The sequence below is a fragment of the Neovison vison genome, chromosome 12 (genome assembly GCF_020171115.1).
Source record: "Neovison vison isolate M4711 chromosome 12, ASM_NN_V1, whole genome shotgun sequence".
NCBI classification, from domain to species: domain Eukaryota; kingdom Metazoa; phylum Chordata; class Mammalia; order Carnivora; family Mustelidae; genus Neogale; species Neogale vison.
Window position 1 is genome coordinate 10,861,824 of NC_058102.1, and position 19,817 is coordinate 10,881,640.

General features: G+C 57.6%; 1 protein-coding gene across 2 annotated transcripts in view; it reads left to right on the forward strand.

The window, feature by feature from the left end:
* The first annotated feature begins 1,668 nt into the window (after window positions 1-1,668).
* The window catches only part of TMPRSS6 (transmembrane serine protease 6), a 28,007-nt gene continuing 9,858 nt past the window's right edge, over window positions 1,669-19,817 (forward strand). For both annotated transcript variants that reach the window (XM_044227406.1, XM_044227407.1), the window contains exons 1-9: window positions 1,669-1,864; window positions 6,411-6,544; window positions 7,139-7,206; window positions 7,757-7,941; window positions 8,199-8,240; window positions 11,744-11,948; window positions 13,424-13,560; window positions 14,920-15,032; window positions 15,317-15,426. In XM_044227406.1, coding sequence (XP_044083341.1) covers window positions 1,669-1,864; window positions 6,411-6,544; window positions 7,139-7,206; window positions 7,757-7,941; window positions 8,199-8,240; window positions 11,744-11,948; window positions 13,424-13,560; window positions 14,920-15,032; window positions 15,317-15,426 — 1,190 coding nt within the window. The remainder of the gene's footprint in view (window positions 1,865-6,410; window positions 6,545-7,138; window positions 7,207-7,756; window positions 7,942-8,198; window positions 8,241-11,743; window positions 11,949-13,423; window positions 13,561-14,919; window positions 15,033-15,316; window positions 15,427-19,817) is intronic.

The following is a 19,817-nucleotide window of genomic DNA, read 5'->3' on the forward strand; positions in this document are numbered from 1 at the left end:
CTAGGGACACTTTGGGCAGTGGGTGGGGCTGTCCCCACCATTGCAGGATATGTGGCCCCACGAAAGCCAGCAGGGCCTGCCCCATGTGTACTGATGTCCTCTGGTTAGGGGTGAAGGGGGTCCCAGTGCAGCTGAGAATTGCAAGCAGTCCCTCTTCCCTTGTACTGGATGGGGACCCCGAGGGTCCCTATGGCTCGGTGCCCGAGACTTTTACCTGGGAACAATGCCAGGAGCAGGGAAGCCAGAAGGAGGTCCAGGAGGCCCCTTGAATCCAGGTGGGAGGACTTTGAACTTCACCGAGGAGCCCCATGTTCCGAAAACCCATCGTGTGAAAACCCAAGAGGCAGCTCAAAGCAAACCCCTCCCACCTCGACACACATACACATCTGGGGATGGGTGTTAGTGCTACGCAGCATTTCTGGATGCAGTAAGAAGAAACTTCTCGGTGGTCTAGAATCCTCACTCGGCTTGGTGGGTGGGTGGCTGGAGGCCCTCCTCTGTGCGGTAGGAAGGTCCGCCTGAGAAGCCGAGTAACACTTGGAAGTTTCCTGGGTTGGGGGAGGGGGTTCCTGAAGATACAGCTGCGGGCTCAGGGCACTGAGACGGATGTCACTCAGTTATTATTAAATTCTGATTGTTCATTAACACCTCACTTAACAGGAAGCAGCCCAGGGTGGTGGGAGGAGCAGAGAGTCAGACACCTGGGCTTTACCCCCACCTCCTGCTGCTTTCCTGTTGTATGATCCTGGGCCAGTGGCTCAGCCTCCAGGGTTCAGTTTTTCCATCTGTACAATGGGGTTGATAGCGAGGGACAGATATTAGAATCACACTGGGAAAACGAGGCTAGGAAAACCCCAGAGTGAGTTGTGATTAAAACACTCCTGGTCTCAGTTTCCTCATCTGTCCAATGGGTACAGAACCCCAACTGGTGTACAGAGGTTCAAGCAAGGTGATACACGTCAATTGTCTGTGCAGAGTGGGCCCAAGGAAGAAGAACACTGGGGACAATGATCCTAACATCCCCGGGTGACCAGAGGATGAAATGAAATGTGTTCCATAGACACCCAATGAATCGATTTTAGTTTGTGCCTCCTTCCCTGTCCCGAGGAGACCTTCAGCAGGGGAGACAAGAGGGATGGGACTTCTGGAAGGGCAGTTCTCTGGCCCAGCAGGGCGGTGGCTCAGGGTCTTCCGGGGGAGAGTTTAAGGGGGATCAGTATTTCTGGAAGCTGTGCTTTGAAGAACCAAAAGGAAGGAAAGGCACCCAGTGCAAGAAAAGCCAGAGGCATGAGGAGCTGGCTTATAGACATTAGTACTCCAGGAGCTCCAGCTGTGGATCTAATCTCCGGAGGGGTGGGGGACTCAGGCACGGAAACCTCCACCCCGCCTCTGACCACAGAGGAGCTGGTATGGCTACAGAAGCGGGGGTCCCAGAACCGGATAGGTTCCCGCTCTGCTGCTTGTCCTCTGGAGCGAGCAGCTCTGAGGCTTGCTTTCCTGCTCTACGAGCTGCCTCGGGGCCCACTCTCAATCACTGCTTCTAGGGTTGGGACCTTCCTGTCCCAAGGACGGGGGGTGGTGTCTTCCTTCTGTGTGCCATTGATCTTTGGCAAAGGCCCCTTTGCCACTGTTGGGCCATTTCCAACCCTGGTCTGTTTCTCCACCAGGATGCCTGTGGCCGAGGCCCCCCAGGCAGCAGGTGGACAGGGTGATGGAGGAGACGGTGAGGAGGCAGAGCCAGAGGGGATGTTCAAGGCCCCCAAGAACTCCAAGAGAAAAGTCCGGGACTACCTCCGCCTGGCACCGCTGTGGCTGGCCCTTGTCCTGCTGGCTTCGGTGGGGGTCCTGCTCTGGTATTTCCTAGGTAAGCGGTGGGCCCTTCTGGGAGAGGCACCTGGCGATGACTTGGGATGGCTGTGGGTGGTATATAGCAAGACAGATCAGAACTCCAGGCTCTGCAATGCCTAGCAACACACTGCATGCTCTTGGCCAACGAGCTTCCCTCGGAGTCCTCCTTCTGTCCCGTGAGATGGGAGAGCTACTGCACCTGTGCTCTAGGTCCTGGGGCTCAGGCCAAGTGCAAGTTCCTTGCTGGCACTAAGTGTCCCCAGCTGGGGAAGGAGTGATCTCACAACACCCAACTCTTGTGAACCAGCAAGCAGGAGTATAAACATTGCCTCCCCTTCCCTGAAGCCCTCCTGGGTTGCCCCTGGGCTCAGAGCCAGTTGGCTCCATGGGAGGAGGCCCAGTGGCGCCGGTGGTGCCTGGCACCAGTTAGCACCTCTGCTCACTCGAGCCCAACCTGAGAACTTTTCTAGGGTGGGGACTACAGCTCTGTCACCTCTGGGTCTCCAGGGCCCCAGCATGAGTGGGGGAAAAAGGGGAGGGAGACACAGGACTCGAGCACCCAGGGGGCTGCCCTAGCACAGAGCTGGCTTTCTTATCCCAGCTCAGGCACCCCTGCAATTCAACACACAATGAGAGGGGATCAAGCAGGCAGCCCGGGCCCCTCCCCTGTCCTGAAGTCTGGCCTCCCCTTCCTGGTATCACAGCCCTCAACCAGTCCCCTGGAGCCTCAGGAGCACCTGGCCCACATTCTCTGTCCATTTATCTATCCTTCCATTCATTCATGCATACATGCACGGATTCATTCATTCATTCATTCAATAAACACTCCTGAGCACCTGCTGTGTCCTCCTCTGAAACTGATGGAGAGCATACTGGGTTCTGTTAGCTCTTGGCAATGGGAAGGAACAGATAAAGCACATTAGATGCTGCCAACAAAAACACTCCCCCGCACTCTGGAAGCTCATCCCTAACGTGCACTTATTCAGACGCTCAGTACCCAGCCCCTTCTGCGTGCCAGGCTCTGGGCCAGGCTCTGGAGACAGCCCCTGCCCGCACCAGAAAGCACGGCATGGGCTAGAACAGAGAGGAAGCGTGGGCCCGGGGAGCCATGGAGACAAGACACCTTGCCCAGGTGATCAGAGCCTTTCCAGAAATAGTTGTACTGGCTAAATCTCGTGGTGGAATTTCAGGCTCCTCGAAAGGAATGGTGATCCACTATGGAGGCTCACCAGGTCCATCCTAGGCCCAGATCCAGGGGGCCTCAGGGTAGGGTGTGTCTGGAATGAGCCCCTGGGCCGATGCCCTTGGGAAGCCCAGGCCTGCAGTGACTCAGAGGGGACCGTGAGTCTGCTCAGAGCCTCAGAGCCACGAGCGATGCAGGTGGCGGGGGAGTGGAAGCTGTGTGCATTTCACCACCGGCTGGAAGCCAGCACCCCAAATAGCACAGGGCCACCAAGGCCTCCGTAGGCGGCCAGATAATTAGTCTTCAGGGTAAACCACCGTGTCAGGCTGGAGGGCCAGGAACTCGACTGCCAATTGTCTTTCTTTGTGGAGTCTAATTTCTCCTGATTATGCTCCAGGAGTGAATCACCCCTCGGGGAGTGGGTGTACCGTGGGGCTGAGGACCCAGGGGCTGAGCGCTGCAAAGCCTCAGCTGGGGGAAGCCAACTCCGGCGCCCACAAAGGGAGTTAGGGTAAAGGCCACACTGCAGGAGCTGTTTGAAGGATTCCTCCCACCTGGGCTCAGGCTGTGCTCCGGGGGCCTGGGCACTCGGCAAAGAGATGCATCTGGAAGGGGAGAGGGAAAAGGGGCCTAGTCTATGGGCACAAGAGAAACCCAGAGTGAGTTGCCAAGGACTGGTTGAGTGGCAGTGTGACTCAGAAAGGGACTGAGGAGGGGGAGCTGGGGGTGGCCGCTGGCTCCCCCCCGCCAGCCGCACGCGTAGGCCCGGGGCCCCGGGGTACATTCTGCTTGCAGTGGGAGCCTTTAATACTGCCCATCCGTATTTTCCTCATATTTTCCCCCTCCTGCTCTCCTGGCTGACAGTTCACGCTTTCTTTCCAAACCTCCTGCCTCCAATCACGCACACTTTGCCCCCTGCTTGGACAAAGGGAACCACTAAGAAGAGAAGCCCCTTGGAAGCTGGCAACGTGCCTACGTGCCTTCCCAGAAGCACCCATGGGATCTGCCCTCCCACCCTGTCCCCACAGGTGAACCGTCCCTGCCCTTTCCAAAGGCAGCTGTCCTCCTACACAGTGGCCGGGTTCCAGAGGTGGCCTGTCCCCGTACGAGCACTTTCCTTGTTCCTGCAGATCCCGCTGGTGCCCCCCAACCCATTTCTCTGTTCCGCTTTGCAGCAAACACCTTGAAAGAGCGGTCTCTGATTCTGCACCCGCAACCCCTCGAGAACATTTTCCCATCTGGCTCCCCTGCCCCCACCCAGGGGTGCTTACCAAAGTTGCCCATGGTCAGCTTGCTAGATCCGATGGCCAGTCCCCTGTCCTCAGTGCATCCCACCCATTGGCAACTTGACCAGGCACGTCACTCCCTCCTCCTCGGAGCCCTTTCCTCCCTCGGCTTCCAGGGGGCCGGCATTTCTCTTCCCCCAGCTATGAGCAGCCTCTCCTCCATGTCCTTCGCTGGTGGAGGGATTCTCCTTCTCCCTGCTCAGCCCACTTCTTTCAGGGTCTCATCCAGGGCCCCTGGCTTTAAATGTCCCTTATACCCCAGTGACTCCCAAACGTGTGTGTCCAGCCTGGGTCCCTCCCTGAGCTCCACCGTGTTGATGGGGCTTGCCCTCCACCAGGAGGTCTAAGGGCATCTCGTACCCCCCTGGTCCAGCATGCAGCGCTCCCTGGTTTCCTCCAGACCCACCCCCCCGCATCCCAGTCAGTGGCCATCCCACCCTTCCGGTTGTTTCCACTGACTCCTCTCTTTCACACCCCAGCCCCAGTTTGCCAGCAAACCTGGTCATCTCTGACTGCAGACTGTATCCTGCCTCTGGTCGCTCACTTCTCACCACCTTCCTGCGCAGCCTGGTCCAGGCTCCGGTGCCCCATGCCTGGCCAACAGATGAGTCACTGGATGACTATGGAAGCCTCCTGTGGGTCTCCTGGCTTCTGCCCTTGCTTCCTTAGAGCCTGTTCACCACACAATTGTGGAGGGATCATTTTAGAAAGCAGATCCAAGCCCCTAACCTCTCTGCTTAAACCTCCCATGGTTCCTACCTCACCCACAGTAAAAGTGAAGTCCCCTGTGGTCGGCCCAATGCTGTGTGGCTGTCCTCTCCCCCTTCTCATTGCTTCCTGCTCTCTTCCCCTTCTCTTTTTGGTGTTTCTGAAATCCATCAGATGAGCATCTGCCCCAGGGCCTTTGCACTTGCTGGTCCCCTGCTGGGACCACTCTTTCCAGAGATTAACATCCACGTGACTAACATCATCGCCTTCTTCGCTGGCCTCCCTGGGGCAGCCCACCACCCTCCCTGACTCCCACAGCGCTTACACCTCTAATGTGTTCTATGCTATGTTTGTTGTTTATTGTCTGATTTTTCTCACTAAACTACAAGCTCTTAGGGCAAGGTTTTTTCTTTATTGTTTTATTTGTGGTTCTACTGACATAACCAGCACCTAATGTAGCAGGTTCTCAAGTCACATATATTGAATGGACGCATAAATTGAACGAATAGGGGTATACGCCCAGGGCTATGAGTCTAGTTTCTTCACTGTCAGCCAAAACAGGTTTTTACAAAGTGGAAACCTGATGATGTCATCCTCGATCTTAAACCCTTTGTGGTTTCCTTTGTGCATCAGGTAAAGACCCAAATCCTGTCTTGCTGAGGTCCCAGCCTCTTACTGCCCCTCCCCTTATCTGACGGCTCCAGCCAAAGAGGTTTCAGCCCAGTGCTCACCATTATCCCTCTGCCACAGGGCCTTTGCATATGTTGTTCCCTCTGCCCTTAAAGGTACTTCCCTCCCTCCCCCCTTCCCAGTGGATGCTCCAATCCTCCCATCTCAGCTGGTCGGTCACCCTGGGCCAGGCCCTGTTTCTTGGTCATGTTCCCTCAGTTGTGCCTTGGGCTCCCCTTGAAGTCACTCCTCAGGGATGGGCCTGTGTGCTCTGAGGCCACGGGAGTCAAGCCTGTCTCACCCACCATGGGCAGCTCTGCAGGGGGAGACGCAGCTGTCTGGGGTTACTAGTGTACCCTACACGGTAGGAGCAGCCGGGACAATCTGGGGAAAGGAAGGGTGCAGCGAGGTGCTAACCCCTTCTAGGCCATGTGGTTTTCCTTGCTTTTGCATCATCTATATCTTGGATGGATGATTGCGTCAGCTTCCGACTGGGAGCCCTTGGGTCGTGATCCATGGGCCTCTTTCCTCCCTGTCACTAAAACACACTGGATGACACAATGACAGGGACAGGGATGATGATGATGATGGAGCCTCAGAGGTCCCAGATGCTGGAGGCTGAGCTGTGGGTCTGGGTGACAGGAGAAGACGTCGGGAAGACAGGAGTCTCCCCCGGAGGCCCCCTTGATTGACCTTGTCGGTTGCGTCCTGCGCAGGGTACAAGGCGGAGGTGACGGTCAGCCAGGTGTACTCTGGCAGCCTCCGCGTGCTCAATCGCCACTTCTCCCAGGACCTCGCCCGCCGGGAGTCCAGTGCCTTCCGCAGTGAGACTGCCAAAGCCCAGAAGATGGTAGGGAAGGGCTGTGGGGACGGGAGGGGATGCACGGGGTGGGGAGGTGTGGGGAGGCCCTGATTATGCCAGGCCAATGGGTCAATCCCTTGGCCTTGGTGAGGGGACAGTTCCGAGGATGCCCCCACCATCTCCTGGAGTTCCATGTCGGACTGTGCCTCAGTTGCCCACAGCTCCGTCCTGCTCCTTTACAGCCACGATGGCTGTCCCCCTTCCAGTCATGAACAGGTGCACACACCAACCAGCTGGGCTCCCGTGGCTGGTGGCTGGGGGTAAGGGGCAGACGCTGGAGCCCAGTGGGGCTTTCTAGAATTGAGGGGTGACATTTGACAGGAGGGAGAGAAGCTGTGGGGGTTCTGGTGTAGGCTAGAGCTGACGGAAGGACAGTGTTGGGGGGCAGTACCCAGGTAGAGGGGGAGGGGAAAAGATTAGGAGGGAGGTTCTCCCTGAGTGGTCACTGTCCCCCAGGTGACCAGGGGCAAGCCTCTCTACCTCGAAGGTGCCTGTCAAACGGGGCTGTCAGGAGGGGCAAAGAGCAGGAAGGGGGGTTTCTGCAAACGGTCACCAGGGGGCTCTCGTTTTCCCTCCTTTCAGCTCAAGGAGCTCATCGCCAGCACCCGTCTGGGTACCTACTACAACTCCAGCTCAGTCTACTCCTTCGGGTGAGTCGCCCTGGCCCCCTGACCAGCCCTCGCTAGAACCTTAGACTCAAAGAACAGGAGGGGATGCTGTAGGCTACTGATGCAATGCCCTTGTTTTTAAAAATGGGGAAACTGAGGCACAAGATGGCAACTCGGCTGCCTAGGTGCGAACTCCTTTCACTGAGTTTGGTTTCCTCATCTGTAGAATGGGTACAACAATGTGGTAGGAATCCACGCTAGACAACGACTGTGGTGTGCTTGGGCTTGGCACGCATCAGGCAAGGCCATGGTTGGAGTGGGAGTTGGGGGGGTGCCCTAGCTGTGCCATATGAGTACCCGTTTCTGATCGGTGGCATACAGCCTACCCTCTTGTGCTTCATTCCCTCTGTGACACGGGGCAGCAGACAGCATCTTGGTTGTTAGGAGGTTTCCATGAGGTAGAGGTAGGAAGCTTGAGCCAGGCTTGGTGGTCTCCCCCGCAGGAGCAGTGGGCTGGGGATTCCAGGCCCACTGGAATCCAAGGGGCAGATTCCAGGCCCCTTCCCACCCCTCTCATTTCTGCCTGCCTCAGGGAGGGACCTCTCACCTGCTTTTTCTGGTTCATTCTTCAAATCCCCGAGCACCGCCGGCCGATGCTGAGCCCCGAGGTGGTGCGGGCGCTGCTGGTGGAGGAGCTGCTGTCCACGGCCAACAGCTCGACCCCTGCCCCCTACAGGGCCGAGTACGAGGTGGACCCGGAGGGCCTGGTGATCCTGGGTCAGTACTGGGGAGGGGGATGCGGGATGGTGAGGCTAGGGTGGCACAGGCTGGGAGGCTCTCAGGGTGGGCCTCCCAGCTACCCCAGAGCCAGGATGGAGGCTGGACTGCAGGGGGACGGGGAGGGAGGTGGCACTCAGTCAATTTCAGACAGGCTGGCTCTGATGGTCTCTTCTATTTTCAGTTTCATTTTTCATTTCATTTTCTTTATTTACTTTTGGTCTTTGTTTATTTGTTTGTTCCTTTCCTTTTAACAGAAGCCAGCGTGAAAGACATAGTTGCTCTGAATTCCACGCTGGGTATGCTCTTTTGTTTCCCCTCTCCATTTCCTTTTGAGTTGCCGTTTTGCTTGGCTTGGTCAAGTGTCAGGGGACCACGTGGCTTGTGGTGAGAGCAGGGAGCAGTGGCCTGGGGTGACCGGGGGGTGGGTGGGCCATGGTGGACTCGGTGATGAGTCCTGAGCAAGGCTGGGGCCGTGGGGGGAGGTGGTCATTGTGTACCCCTGCGTGTGTGCATGCATGAGCATGTGTGCACATGTGCGCGTGTGCGTGCGTGGCCCGTGTGGGGTGTGCGTGGCCCGTGTGGGGTGTGCCAATTTAGGTGCACATAAATATGACTGCTTTTTTATCACTGAACTCAGTTTGCTCACAAGCTAATTTCCACCCATGGACTTGGTCTCTTGGAGATATTTCTGTCACATTCAAGGATACTCCCTTCCCATTTTCCTTGTCCTTCTTAGCCAGGCTCTTCTGCCCTGTCCTCCTACCCCACTCCCATGCCATATTACCAGACTCACCCTGCCTTCCTCCCAGAGGTTCCACAGTCTTCCTCCTGAGCCCTGGGAAGCAGAGTACCAGAAGGGCCACCATGCTGCACAATGCCAGGGAGCACTGTCCACATTGCAGTCTGTGTTGTGCAGTGCACCACCTGTGCTACTGTACCCTGCGGTCCTGAGCACAAGGTCTTATATTCTCAGGTTCTTCTTATGCTACCAAGCGTTTCTACCCAGAGCTGAGGCCAGGCTGAGGGCATCAGCCCCATCTCAGGGAGGGAGGCAGAATTTAAATCCTCGTTATTCCCTCTCTTATCTTCTAGTTGGTCAGATGCTTACTTCTTTGGTAGATGGAGGTGATGAGCAATTTTCAAATTGCTAAAATCATGATTCTCAAGCAAAACTGTAGAGAGCCACACATCAAAGATTTAGTTACCGTATTAATGAGGGAATGAGTAGAATGGTAAAACTGGTTCAAAGGAGAATGTGAGAAACTGATGTATCTACCTCCCTGCCTATCATCTACTATCTGGCTCTGACCCTGGGTCGGGATGGGCTTTCCGGCTGCCCTTGCCCGTGCTGGCTGTCCACGGGTCCCCACGTTGCTGGCAGTGGCCTTGTAATTATTTTATTTGATTCAGAGCACATCTGGAGTCCCTGCCCTCCTGGAGCACAGTGTCTAACGGGGGCGAGGATGACAATTCAAATCCTTTTTATAGGCTTTGTGAACATTTCCCCCATGCTGGCCGCAGGCGGGCTCTGGGGACACGAAATGACCGTGTCCTCACCCCTGTCCTCAGAGGAGCTCTGAGCCCATGAGAGAGACAGACAAATAAACAATGTCTCATAACATCAAGTGCCAGCACTAGAATAGAGGTCCCAGAGGCAGCAGAAAGGGGGAGTTGCTCTGCCCTGGGGACGGCAGATGGACACCAGGGGCCGCCTTGCAAGGCAGAGGAAGGGACCTGCTTCTAGAGGGAGAGAAATGTTGCTCCTGACTAGGGAGGGGGGCAGTCTTGGCTGTCCTTGTGTGGGCCAGGCAGCAGACCCAAGTGGGACAGAGGTAGAAATCTGGCAGGTGGAGAAGAGGAAGGGACACTTGGGGCAGAGGCAAGAGTGTGAGCAAAGGGCAGGCAAGGAGAACGCACTGGGCATGCACACGCACTCTCTCCCGGTGACCAGCGGTAACGGGGTCACCCCAAGATATTTTGGATTATCAACAGAGACCAGCACATATCTCTGCACTCAGAAAAAGAGTAATTATTAAAATGTCAAAAACGAAGCATCAACTTGGAACAAGACTTAGAGACGACAGATGACCCGAAACAGACAAGCAGCTTTTCCCTGTCTCTTCCCTCTGCAGGAGTCACAGGTCTCCCCCTGGGGAACTCTGCTCCCCAGTTTGAGTCAGGATGGCCAGGGGTCAGGACGGGGTGGGGGTTGAGGGAGCAGCATCTGAGCAAAGCCTGTTCATCTGCATTCCGTCTTTGGTCCTCAGAGCACCTGGAGAGGGAGGCAGGATTAAAGACTAATGCAGTGTTCATTTGACGGAACCCAGCAGCTAAGCAACTGGCCCAGGGTCACTGGGCTAATGGGAGGGGAGCACCAGGACCCAAGGTGGGGTGTGGGCACTCCCTGCACCCTGAGCTGCCCCCCACAATCTGGGGCTTGTTCCCACATCCCCACAGCTTCACTGGCTGTGGGGAGGTTTCAAGGAGATACTTGTGTTCCAGGGGACAGATTGTTTGCTTCTGGTTTCTGGAGCCTAAATCAAACCCAAGGTGGGGGCCCGACAGTGATGCTGGGGGAGGGAATGCTTGCACAAACGGTGTAGATAGTGGGGCTGGAGTCTGAACCCAAGAAAGGAGGTGCTTGGGGGGTGGGGGGGGATATTGCTGCTGATGAATGAGGTGTGAAGGGAGAGCGGCCAGCCAATGAGACTGTTTCTGTCTGTGCCTCCAGGGGGCCCCAGCCAAAGGGTGACAGGTCTTAGGACTTGCTCCCCAGCCCCACCTTCTGCCTCTCCCCATACCCCCAACAGAGCAGTCACTACACACGCACTGAGCACCTACTTAGCGTGAGGTCTGGGTGCTACGCCAGGCATGCAAGCGGGCATCACCCCCAAGCAAGTGACGACTCCACGGGGCTGGTGTTGTGGCCCCCGTTATCCAGAGCAGCCAACCAAGGCCCAAGGAAGGTTCGGTGAGCCCGGGTCTGTCTGGCGCAGGTCTGTAAGCAGGAGGAATCACAGCAGTCTGCTCGGCTAGGCTCACGGAGCCCTCCTGGCAGATGCCTCATGAGCGCAGCCTGTTTCATTCTGGTGTTTCCTCCTCCTCAGTTTGAGCTCACTTCCTCTACCCAGGCTGCTTCTCCACCCCCACTGGAACACGCTCTCCCCTCTCCTTCCCTTATGGCACCCTGATGGTCTCCCAGCCTCCTTGGAGCTCCTCCCAGCAGCCAGAGGAGTCCGTGACCCAAGCCCAGCCACGTCCCAGCCCTGCATAACCCTCAGCGGCTCCCCATGGCTGTGGGAGAAAGCACTTCCTCTCCTAGGCACGACCTGGCCCCTGCCTCCCTTCTCCAGCTTGTTCTCTGGCCTCAAACCCCACCCTGGCCCCCGGCCCTTTGCTCACACCTGTGACCCTGTCTGCTACCTGCCAGGTCTTCCCTGCCCTGCAGCTGGGCTCGGCGTCCTCTCTTCCTGAGCTGCTACCGCTGGGCTCTGTATCTGTCCTCACCGCTTTTGGCGCTCCTGGGCAGTGACTGAATCTTTGTGACACTTGCCTGGCATGGAGAGCTCAGGGAGGGCTAAGTGAATGAATGAACGGACCACTGAGTGAATGCGTAGTTGAGGATACTGGAGACGGAAACCAGCAGGGAAACAGAGAGATGGGACCTAGCACGTGGGGGCCCATCCCCACCCAGTGGCTTTCCCTGCACCACCCCCGTCCAGGTGAGGACCAGCTGGCCCCCTGGCTCCCTCCTCCTGGTGAACAGGGGTCAGGGGGCCTGTCCCTCTCCCTCCTCCAGGCTGCTACCGCTACAGCTATGTGGACCAGGGCCAGGTCCTCCGGCTGAAAGGGCCCGACCACCTGGCCTCCAGCTGCCTGTGGCACCTGCAGGGTCCCAAGGACCTTATGCTCAAGCTTCGGCTGGAGTGGACGCTGGCCGAGTGCCGGGACCGGCTGGCCATGTACGACGTGGCTGGGCCCCTGGAGAGGAGGCTCATCACCTCGTGAGTCCTGGGAAGGGGGGTGGGAGGGTGGGGGCGGTGAGCATCACCCCCCACAGTCGGAGAGAAGAGGCTGTGTGATCCCGGTCCTCGGTATCTGGTATCTGAGAGACAGCAAGGTTAGCACACAGAGGAGATAGGAGGCTGGAAATGGCTGTGTGCTGTGGGCAACCCCCTTTCCTTCCCCGAGTCTCAGTTTCCCCATCTGAGAGAGAGCGGTTGTACTAGACCACCCCTCGGGTCAGCTCTGGGAGGTGACAAGGCTCATTTGAACGCTTTAGAGCCTGGCAGCCCCCTGCACTGTTGCTTCGTAGCTGTGCATCCTAAGGCAAGTGCCTTTGCCTCTCTGAGCCTCGGCTGTCCTCACCTGTAAAATGGGTGTATAGTCACAGCCACCTTGTAGGGTTGTGAGGCTTGAAATCGAACCACCAGTGCCGAGATTCTCACACATAGCAAAGCCATCCCTTATTACTACCTGGTAATGTCTCCGTTAAATAGGCAGTAACTGCTGCTGGCGGTGTGGGCTGTGGGGGGAGGCACCAGGCTGCTGCCTTCTCTGGCTCAGGCTGGCCCAGCTTCCAGGCAGGAGCGGGGGTGGGACCTGAGTGTTCAGGTCAAGGGCAGTCCTTGAGGGTGAGCGGGGACAAGGTCCTCCCCAACCCCCTCCCCCCACCCCGGGGCCTCTCTGAACTCCTGGCTCTGAGGCGGCAGGCACATTCATTTACACACCCCCGGCATGATGACCTCAACCTGGGGTGCGCGTGGGCTGGGTTCCTGGAGTGCTCTGGGAAGCGCACAGAAGCCAGACACCATCTGATTTCCAGGGCTGATGAGGGTGGGGACGCTGATGGGCTTCCCCTGGGGCTTCTTCAAGTACCCCTACCCCCCACCCCAGCCTGTTGTTAGGGAGGGGACACAGCTCAGCCTTGTCCCTGCTCACGATGGCGCACAGGCACCCCGTGCCATCTCGGGGCCTTGGAGGTCTAAAGGGGCTGGTCAGACAAGATCAGGGGATCGTCACCCTTGCATCCCAGAGCCATGAGAGGTCTTCAGGGGTGATAAGGAGATAGAGTAGAAGGGACCTCGACCGACTTTAACTCCATGACTTGTTGCAGGGGCTCCACGCCCTGGGAGGCTTCAAGACATTTTAATTACAAGGCGGGCTCTGCTGCCAAGTAAAGAAAAGAAAAGGAACCCCAACATTAGGTGACCTCAGGACCCTCAACCCTGAAACCTCATCTCCCTGCAGGGTACAGGCTGGGACCTCAGGGGCACAGGGATCCAGGGGGACAGGAGTTTGGTGGGGACAGTCTGGGCAACCTCCTGGTCTCTCTCCCCTGAGGAGCTGGCCTGACCCTTCCAGGGCTTCCAGTCAGTCTCCTGGGCAGAGAGGGTAGGACACCTGCGCGGGGACACGCAGTCCACCCAACCCCCTTCCAGGCCCCACCCATCCTGGTCACCTTCCTCTGTCCCTCCAGGGTCTATGGCTGCAGTCGCCAGGAGCCAGTGGTGGAGGTCCTGGCGTCCGGCGCTGTCATGGCGGTGGTCTGGAAGAAGGGCTTACACAGCTACTATGACCCCTTTGTGCTCTCCGTGCAGCCCGTGGCCTTCCAGGGTGAGGAGTCAGGGGTCCCTCGGGATGGGAGGGGAGCCAAGGCAGATACCCAGGGCACAGGCCGGCATGCCCTTCACCTTTGCTGTCGTTGAGGTGGGATGGGAGCAGAGGGAAGGTTCTGGAAGCCCCTCTGCTCTCCTCCCTCCCAAGCCCTTGGCCCCTCTCTTCCTGTCCTCTGTTCTTACTCCATTTCTCCCTCCCTCTCCTACCCTCCCTGTCCCCTGTCCCTCCTTTCCCTCCTTCTCTCTCCGGCCTCTTTCTGTTTACTGTCTGTTGGGTCCCCATCCTGGACCCGTGTCTCTTCTCTCGGCTCCTCCCCTGGCCCTCTTCCCTCTGTATCCGCTTGAGGCTGGAGGGTGGGTCTGTGGTCAGGAGGCCTGAGAACCTCAGATTTACCCCCAGACCATCCTCTCACACCAAAAAGGAGCCCCACAGATCTCCCTGGAGATGGCACTCGGCTCAGGGAAGGCCACTCACAGTGTTTCCGGGAAGGGCTCTCCAGGCTGCCCGCTGGCCTCCACTACTAGCCTCCTGTTCTGGATCTCCCTCCCTTCTTCCCTGACCCCCTTTCTCGGGAAGAACCCCATGCTTCATGCCCTGGCTGTCCTGGGGCATGGATCAGCCAAACAAATCTTGCAGGTTCCAGAACAATAGGAGACCACGAGCTGCTGCTCCCCGCCCCTAACCTGGCAGTCCCCCTCTTTCTACTTGGTTCTCCTCCCTCTCCTGGTGTTGACCTCAGAGGCCTCCTGGCAGTGACCCAGGTCCCCTGATGCCCGTGCTGGGTTCTGGCATCCCTCTGGTCAGGGCTGAGAAGGTGCCGGAGCTGGCTCTGGCTCCATGGGAGTCACTGACATAACTCAGGGGACAGGGGAACATGGGGACCCTGACTCTAGGGAGAGATAGCAGAGCAGCTGGGAACCCTCCTGATTCCTCACCTTCTAGCTCTGCGACCTCAGCCAAGTCCCCCTTCTTCTCTGAGCCTCATCTTGAAAAGGAGCTTGCTTCTCCCTCCCCCACCACCATAACCGAGGCTCACACTGTTGTGAACGCACGTGGTGAAAGGGTCTGGTGCGGCACAATCTGTGTCGGTGGCTACCATTTATTGAGCACTTACTATATGTCAGGTTGTCTGAGCATTTTATGTCTATTTAATCCGCTTACCTGCCCTGTGAGGTATGGGTTATTATTGTCCCCATGTTCTGGGTGGGGAAACTGAGGCCCCAGATCATATCCTGCAACTAACCTCTACTGTTTAACGGCAGGAGGGTGGAGGGGTTACGGCTGCCCCTCACCTGCTGGGAGGTGCAGTGAGCTGGGCCCCGGGGACCCTGTGTAACAGCTGTTCTCGGGGCCCAGCTTGTGAGGTGAACCTGACCTTGGAGGGCCGTCTGGAGCCGCAGGGCGTCCTCAGCACGCCTTACTTCCCCAGCTACTACTCGCCCAGCACCCACTGCTCCTGGCACCTCACGGTGAGCCCCGTCCTCTGCCACCCACGCGCCCTTTGCCCAAGGCACCCTGCAGAGCTCGGGAAGCCCCGGGGAGGTGCAGGCTGAGCCCTGGGTGCAAATCCCTCCAGAAGGGGGGTGGTGACAGGTGTGGCCACGGTCTGCCTCTGTGGGTCACCGTAGTGCTTGTTTGTTGAGTGACTGACCACCTTCAGCCCCTGCTGGGGCTCTGTGTCAGAGGGCCTCCTCCCTTTGTTGTCCTGTGAAGTGAGGCCTCCAGCACTGTCACACCGACTCCTCCATCCCAGGTGCCCTCTCTGGACTATGGCTTGGCCCTCTGGTTTGACGCCTATGCTCTGCGGAGGCAGAAGTATGACCTTCCGTGCACCCAGGGACAGTGGACAATCCAGAACCGGAGGTACCTCACCCCGGGATTCCCTCCCACTCCCTGTGATGTTATCCAACTCCCCTGTGATGTCACCTTGGGAGCCCCAGTCCCAGACCCCAGAGGGGCAGTCCAGGAAGAGGGCCCAGCCCCGGGTGCTCGGGCGTGTGACCCCATCCCTTGACCCATTCCCTGTCCCGGCCCCTGCCCCTGCCTCCCCTCCTGCCACCCTCTCGGCCACCTTGGATGTTGAGTCTAGTTAGAGTGAAATGTCTCATTTCCTTGGGTGCTGTCCCTGCACTGTCCGGTCCCCTGGATCCTTAAACAAGACGGTGTGGGAGCCATGGGACTCGGCAGGGCTAGAGAGCCTGCCCCTGAGCCCCTCCCTGTGCCATCGGAGGCCCTGCTTCCCTTCTCCCACTCCCTGCTCTTGGCCAAAGTCAAGTGGCTTCCTCGCTCCGGAAACTGCGCAGCCAGGGCCAAGGCTGCTTCCAGGGTCCCTCCCTATCACCCCCACCACCCAAACAGCACAGGCCTAAAGTCCCCTCTTGGGGATTTCACCTGTTGGTTGACCCTATTCAGACAAAAGGGACGGACAACACTCATTGGCGCGCCCGCGGGCTGTCCAGGATTCTGAATTCGTCTGGGGCTGTGATTAAAGGGAAAAGGAAGACGTGTGTGTGGTCTGACTTCAGGCCCGTGCTGTTTGGGGGGTGACAGGAGATGGTGTGACTTCAGGTCTGTGCTGTTCGGCCAACAATGGCACCCCACATCCTAGCGTGTAGGTGGCATTTCTGGGCCCCACGACCTTTATCCTTATGCAACGCCCTGGGGACCGCATCGCTTCCTGCCTGGGATCCGCCAGACTGAGGCTGGCTGGGCTCACCTCTCCGCGTCAGGAGCGCACGGAATGATGGCGGCAGTGGCGCGCGTTTCACACTTGTCCCAATGATGGTGGCATGTTTTCCTGCCACCCTCTCAACCCCTCCTTGAGGAAGCGGCCGGCAGGCCCTGGGTGTGCCGCCCCTGCCCTTCTCCCCCAACACACAAGGTTAGTCCACTTGCCAGGAGCCAGGCTCACCGGCCTGGGACATCAAAGCCGTCATTATTCGGTTTCCTAGAAAGGGAGTTGAGGTTTGGTATGATTAGGGGTGCCCAGACGGCCCCGCAGGCAGAGCTCTCCCACGCCCCACACCGCTGGAACCAGGAGGACGGTCTGCGCCATGTTCCCAGTGGAGGACCTTCCCTGTCTCCATGACAGGGAGGGCTCAGGTCAAGCTATGGGCCCCGCTTCTAGGGACTTCCTGAGCTACCCTTAAATGTGGGCCATGGCTGGAAAGAGTCCTAAGTAAAAGGAAAAGGCTTTGAGGGTGGGATTTCAGACACCATGACAGGTCCTAGTGGGGTCACAGGGAGCTCCCTCCCAGAGTCTCAAAGCTCCACCGGGCTACAGAAAGTAAGGGCTGGACTGGCCGTCGAACCCAGTCCTCACCCATTGTACAGGACGGAAAACTGAGACCTAAGATGCTTAAAGCTGAAGGACTTGGCTTCTTTTGCTGGTCTTTTGCCTTTCGGTGGTAGGAGGGATTTCAGGGTGCAGCTAGGTGGTGGCTGGGGGGGTAGGGGGGGAGGCCTGATGGGTGCGGCTCTCCCGTCCCTCTTCTCTCTCGTCCCACACCTCCCTGTGCTTCCTGGCGACTTGGAGATGTGCTCAGGGGCGTCTACAGCTAACTCTGACTACACCACCTTCCCCTTCAGAAAGGTTAGACCAGTCCCAGGCCCCAGCTTTTTACCATTTACACAGATGTCTGAAGGAAGATGTCTCCCGGTAGGTTGTGTGTATGAGTTGCGAGTGAAATGTCACTCTGTGCGGGGCTGGTAAGAAGCAGAGAGCTGAAACCGGCCACATCGGGGTTGGAATCCTGGCTTGTCCCCTCGCTGCGAGATGGGGGCTCCCCTCTCCCAGCCTCCGGCAGCTCATCTGAAAACTGGCCATGAAATAGACACTTCCCCTCCCACCCCCCCACCAAGGCAGGACTAAATGAGATCATGGGCAAGGGACCCTGGCTCCTGCGGGCAGCCCAGACAGAGTTAACCACTGGCTCTTGATGCTGGGGGATTTGGATCCCTCATCCTCAACAACTTGGTGAGGAAACAGGCCCCCAGGCTGCCCTCACTGGCCAGTGAGGAACCCAGGGCACAGAGAGACAAAACCACTGGCACCAGGCCATCCAGACTGCAAGTGGGGAAACCAGAATCGAGCGAGGCTGTTGGGTCCAGAGTGCATGGGGGTATACACACCCGTTTGTGTGCACGAGTCCGTGTGCGTACGCCTGCACACCTAAGTGTTCACGCCCGTGTGGATTTGTCCTGCGGAGCCTCTGAGCAGCTGTGCCGGCTGTTCGCTCTCTTGGCCATGGAACTCCTGACCAATCCGCCGGCATCCTGGCAAGAGGACCGACGGCTTCTGTGGCTCCCGCCAGTTCTGAGAACGGCCTGGGAAGTCCCATCTCTATCTTCTGAGATCTTTGTGAAGGATCCAGAGTCCCCAGGTGGAAACTCATGTCCCCAGGTCTGCCCCCAGGCCGCGGCCCATGTCTGAGCGTGGAAGGGAAGGCAGAGGTGTGCCTCCAAACCATAAGCACTGGACAAACCATTTCCTTTAGTTATGATCTTTTTTGATAATGATCATCCAATGTCGATGCTGGGAAATTCTTTGAATGAGCATTTGTTGGAAAATTTGTTGTGTGGGTGGCAAAGATATGAGAGGTCTGGGGAACAGTGTCGATTTGTGGGCACAGGGTGTATACGGAGGGGGAGGTGCAGTCCTTCGACCCTGAATGGCCATGGACAAGCAGCAACAGAGGGTGAATTGGGGGAAGAAGGTGACTTCACCGCAGATGTCAGCGTAGCAATGCGGGAACGCTGGCCCCGGCTCCCTCTGTGGGCTGGGCGTCCTTGGGCTTGCGATCTCGCCCCTCTGAGCCCTTTCTGCCCTTCCCCACCTCACTGCTTTCTAGCAGCTTCTCCCAGTGCCCACGGCCAAGGCCTCCTGGCCTTTAAGTGGCCTGGAGGTGGTGAAGGGACTTGACCTAGTGAGACTGGCCTCCGGCTGCGTGGTTTCGCAGAACCTGCTCCGCCTGGGCGTCACCACGGCCCAGGCTTCCCCCTTTCGGGGAATCTGCCTCCTGCCAGCTTCCTCCCCTGTGATGTCACTTTTCTTGTGATCTGCCCGATCACTTCCCCTGCCCTCCCTCTGATGGGACAGGCAGAACCCGCTGGCTCTTAGGTCCCCCGGAGCGCCCTCAGGCCAGGCCCGGCTACGGGGTGGCTCTTCTGCTCCCTTGGGCCCCGGCGTGGCCAGCACTGCCCGTAGCCCCAGAGGCTCCAGGTCAGGCTGAGTGTGTGCCCCCAAGGCTGGGTGCTGGCGGTGTGGTGGGCACAGCTTCTACCACTGCCCTAGATGAGCTCATAGCCTGACAACATGAGCAGCTTGCTTTCGGAGAAGTCTTTTTCTTATCACGTGTCTCATTTTCTCTTTCCTTAAAACATCTTCCAAAGAAGATAATATCACCCACCCTCATTTTATAGAGGTGAAAACTGAAGCTTGCTGACGTTGATGTGTCAGGGCCACACAGCTGCTTCATGTGGCAAAGCTGGCCTCCCACTCAGCTCTGAGGCTGGGGGTCCAGTGCTCTGCTCACCCCATCAGACGTTGCCATTCTCCCTTCTTTAGTGTTTGCCTTCTCTGGCCCTCCTTCCCACTTAATCTGTCCTTAGGGAAGGGAATGCTTGCGTGTGTGCATCCATCCATCCATCCATCCATTCACCAACCTACCACCTGCCCACCCGTCCACTCTTTCTTGAATTCCTCCCTGTGTAGAGTTGCTAACGTGCAAAAGTTGACAGGGTCCCTTCTTACAGTCTGGGTGAGGCAAGAAGGAAAAAAAATCCCCAATCCACAGAGGTGAGAAGGCAAGCTGGCCACTGTGCAAAAATGCGCCTCCAGACCCTGCACTTTGTAGCTGAGGTGGGTTCCACGGCCTCTTGGACACGGCTCGTGGGGGAGGAGGTGGCATTTGGTGGATGGGGAGGAATTAGCCAGAAGGTGCATACCCTCCCCCAGAAGTCTCTATGGCAGGACCCGGAAATGCCGGTGCACATAGGAGGCCAGTTGGTGCATAGTTCTGGGGGGGAAGGCTGTTTGGGGGAGAGCAGGAGAGGAAGGGACTGGTTATCAGGAGGTCCTGTGCTCTGTCTAACTCGGATAGCCTCTGATTACTTCCAGCCAGTGTTTCTGGGGCTTGTTTTTCAGAAGAAGCAAGAATCTAGATTATTATGTGAAATTAGTGGGCAACTGAACTTGAAAAAAAAATTTATGTTACCACTGCACAGACTAAACAGACCATCTTTAAGTTGAGTGA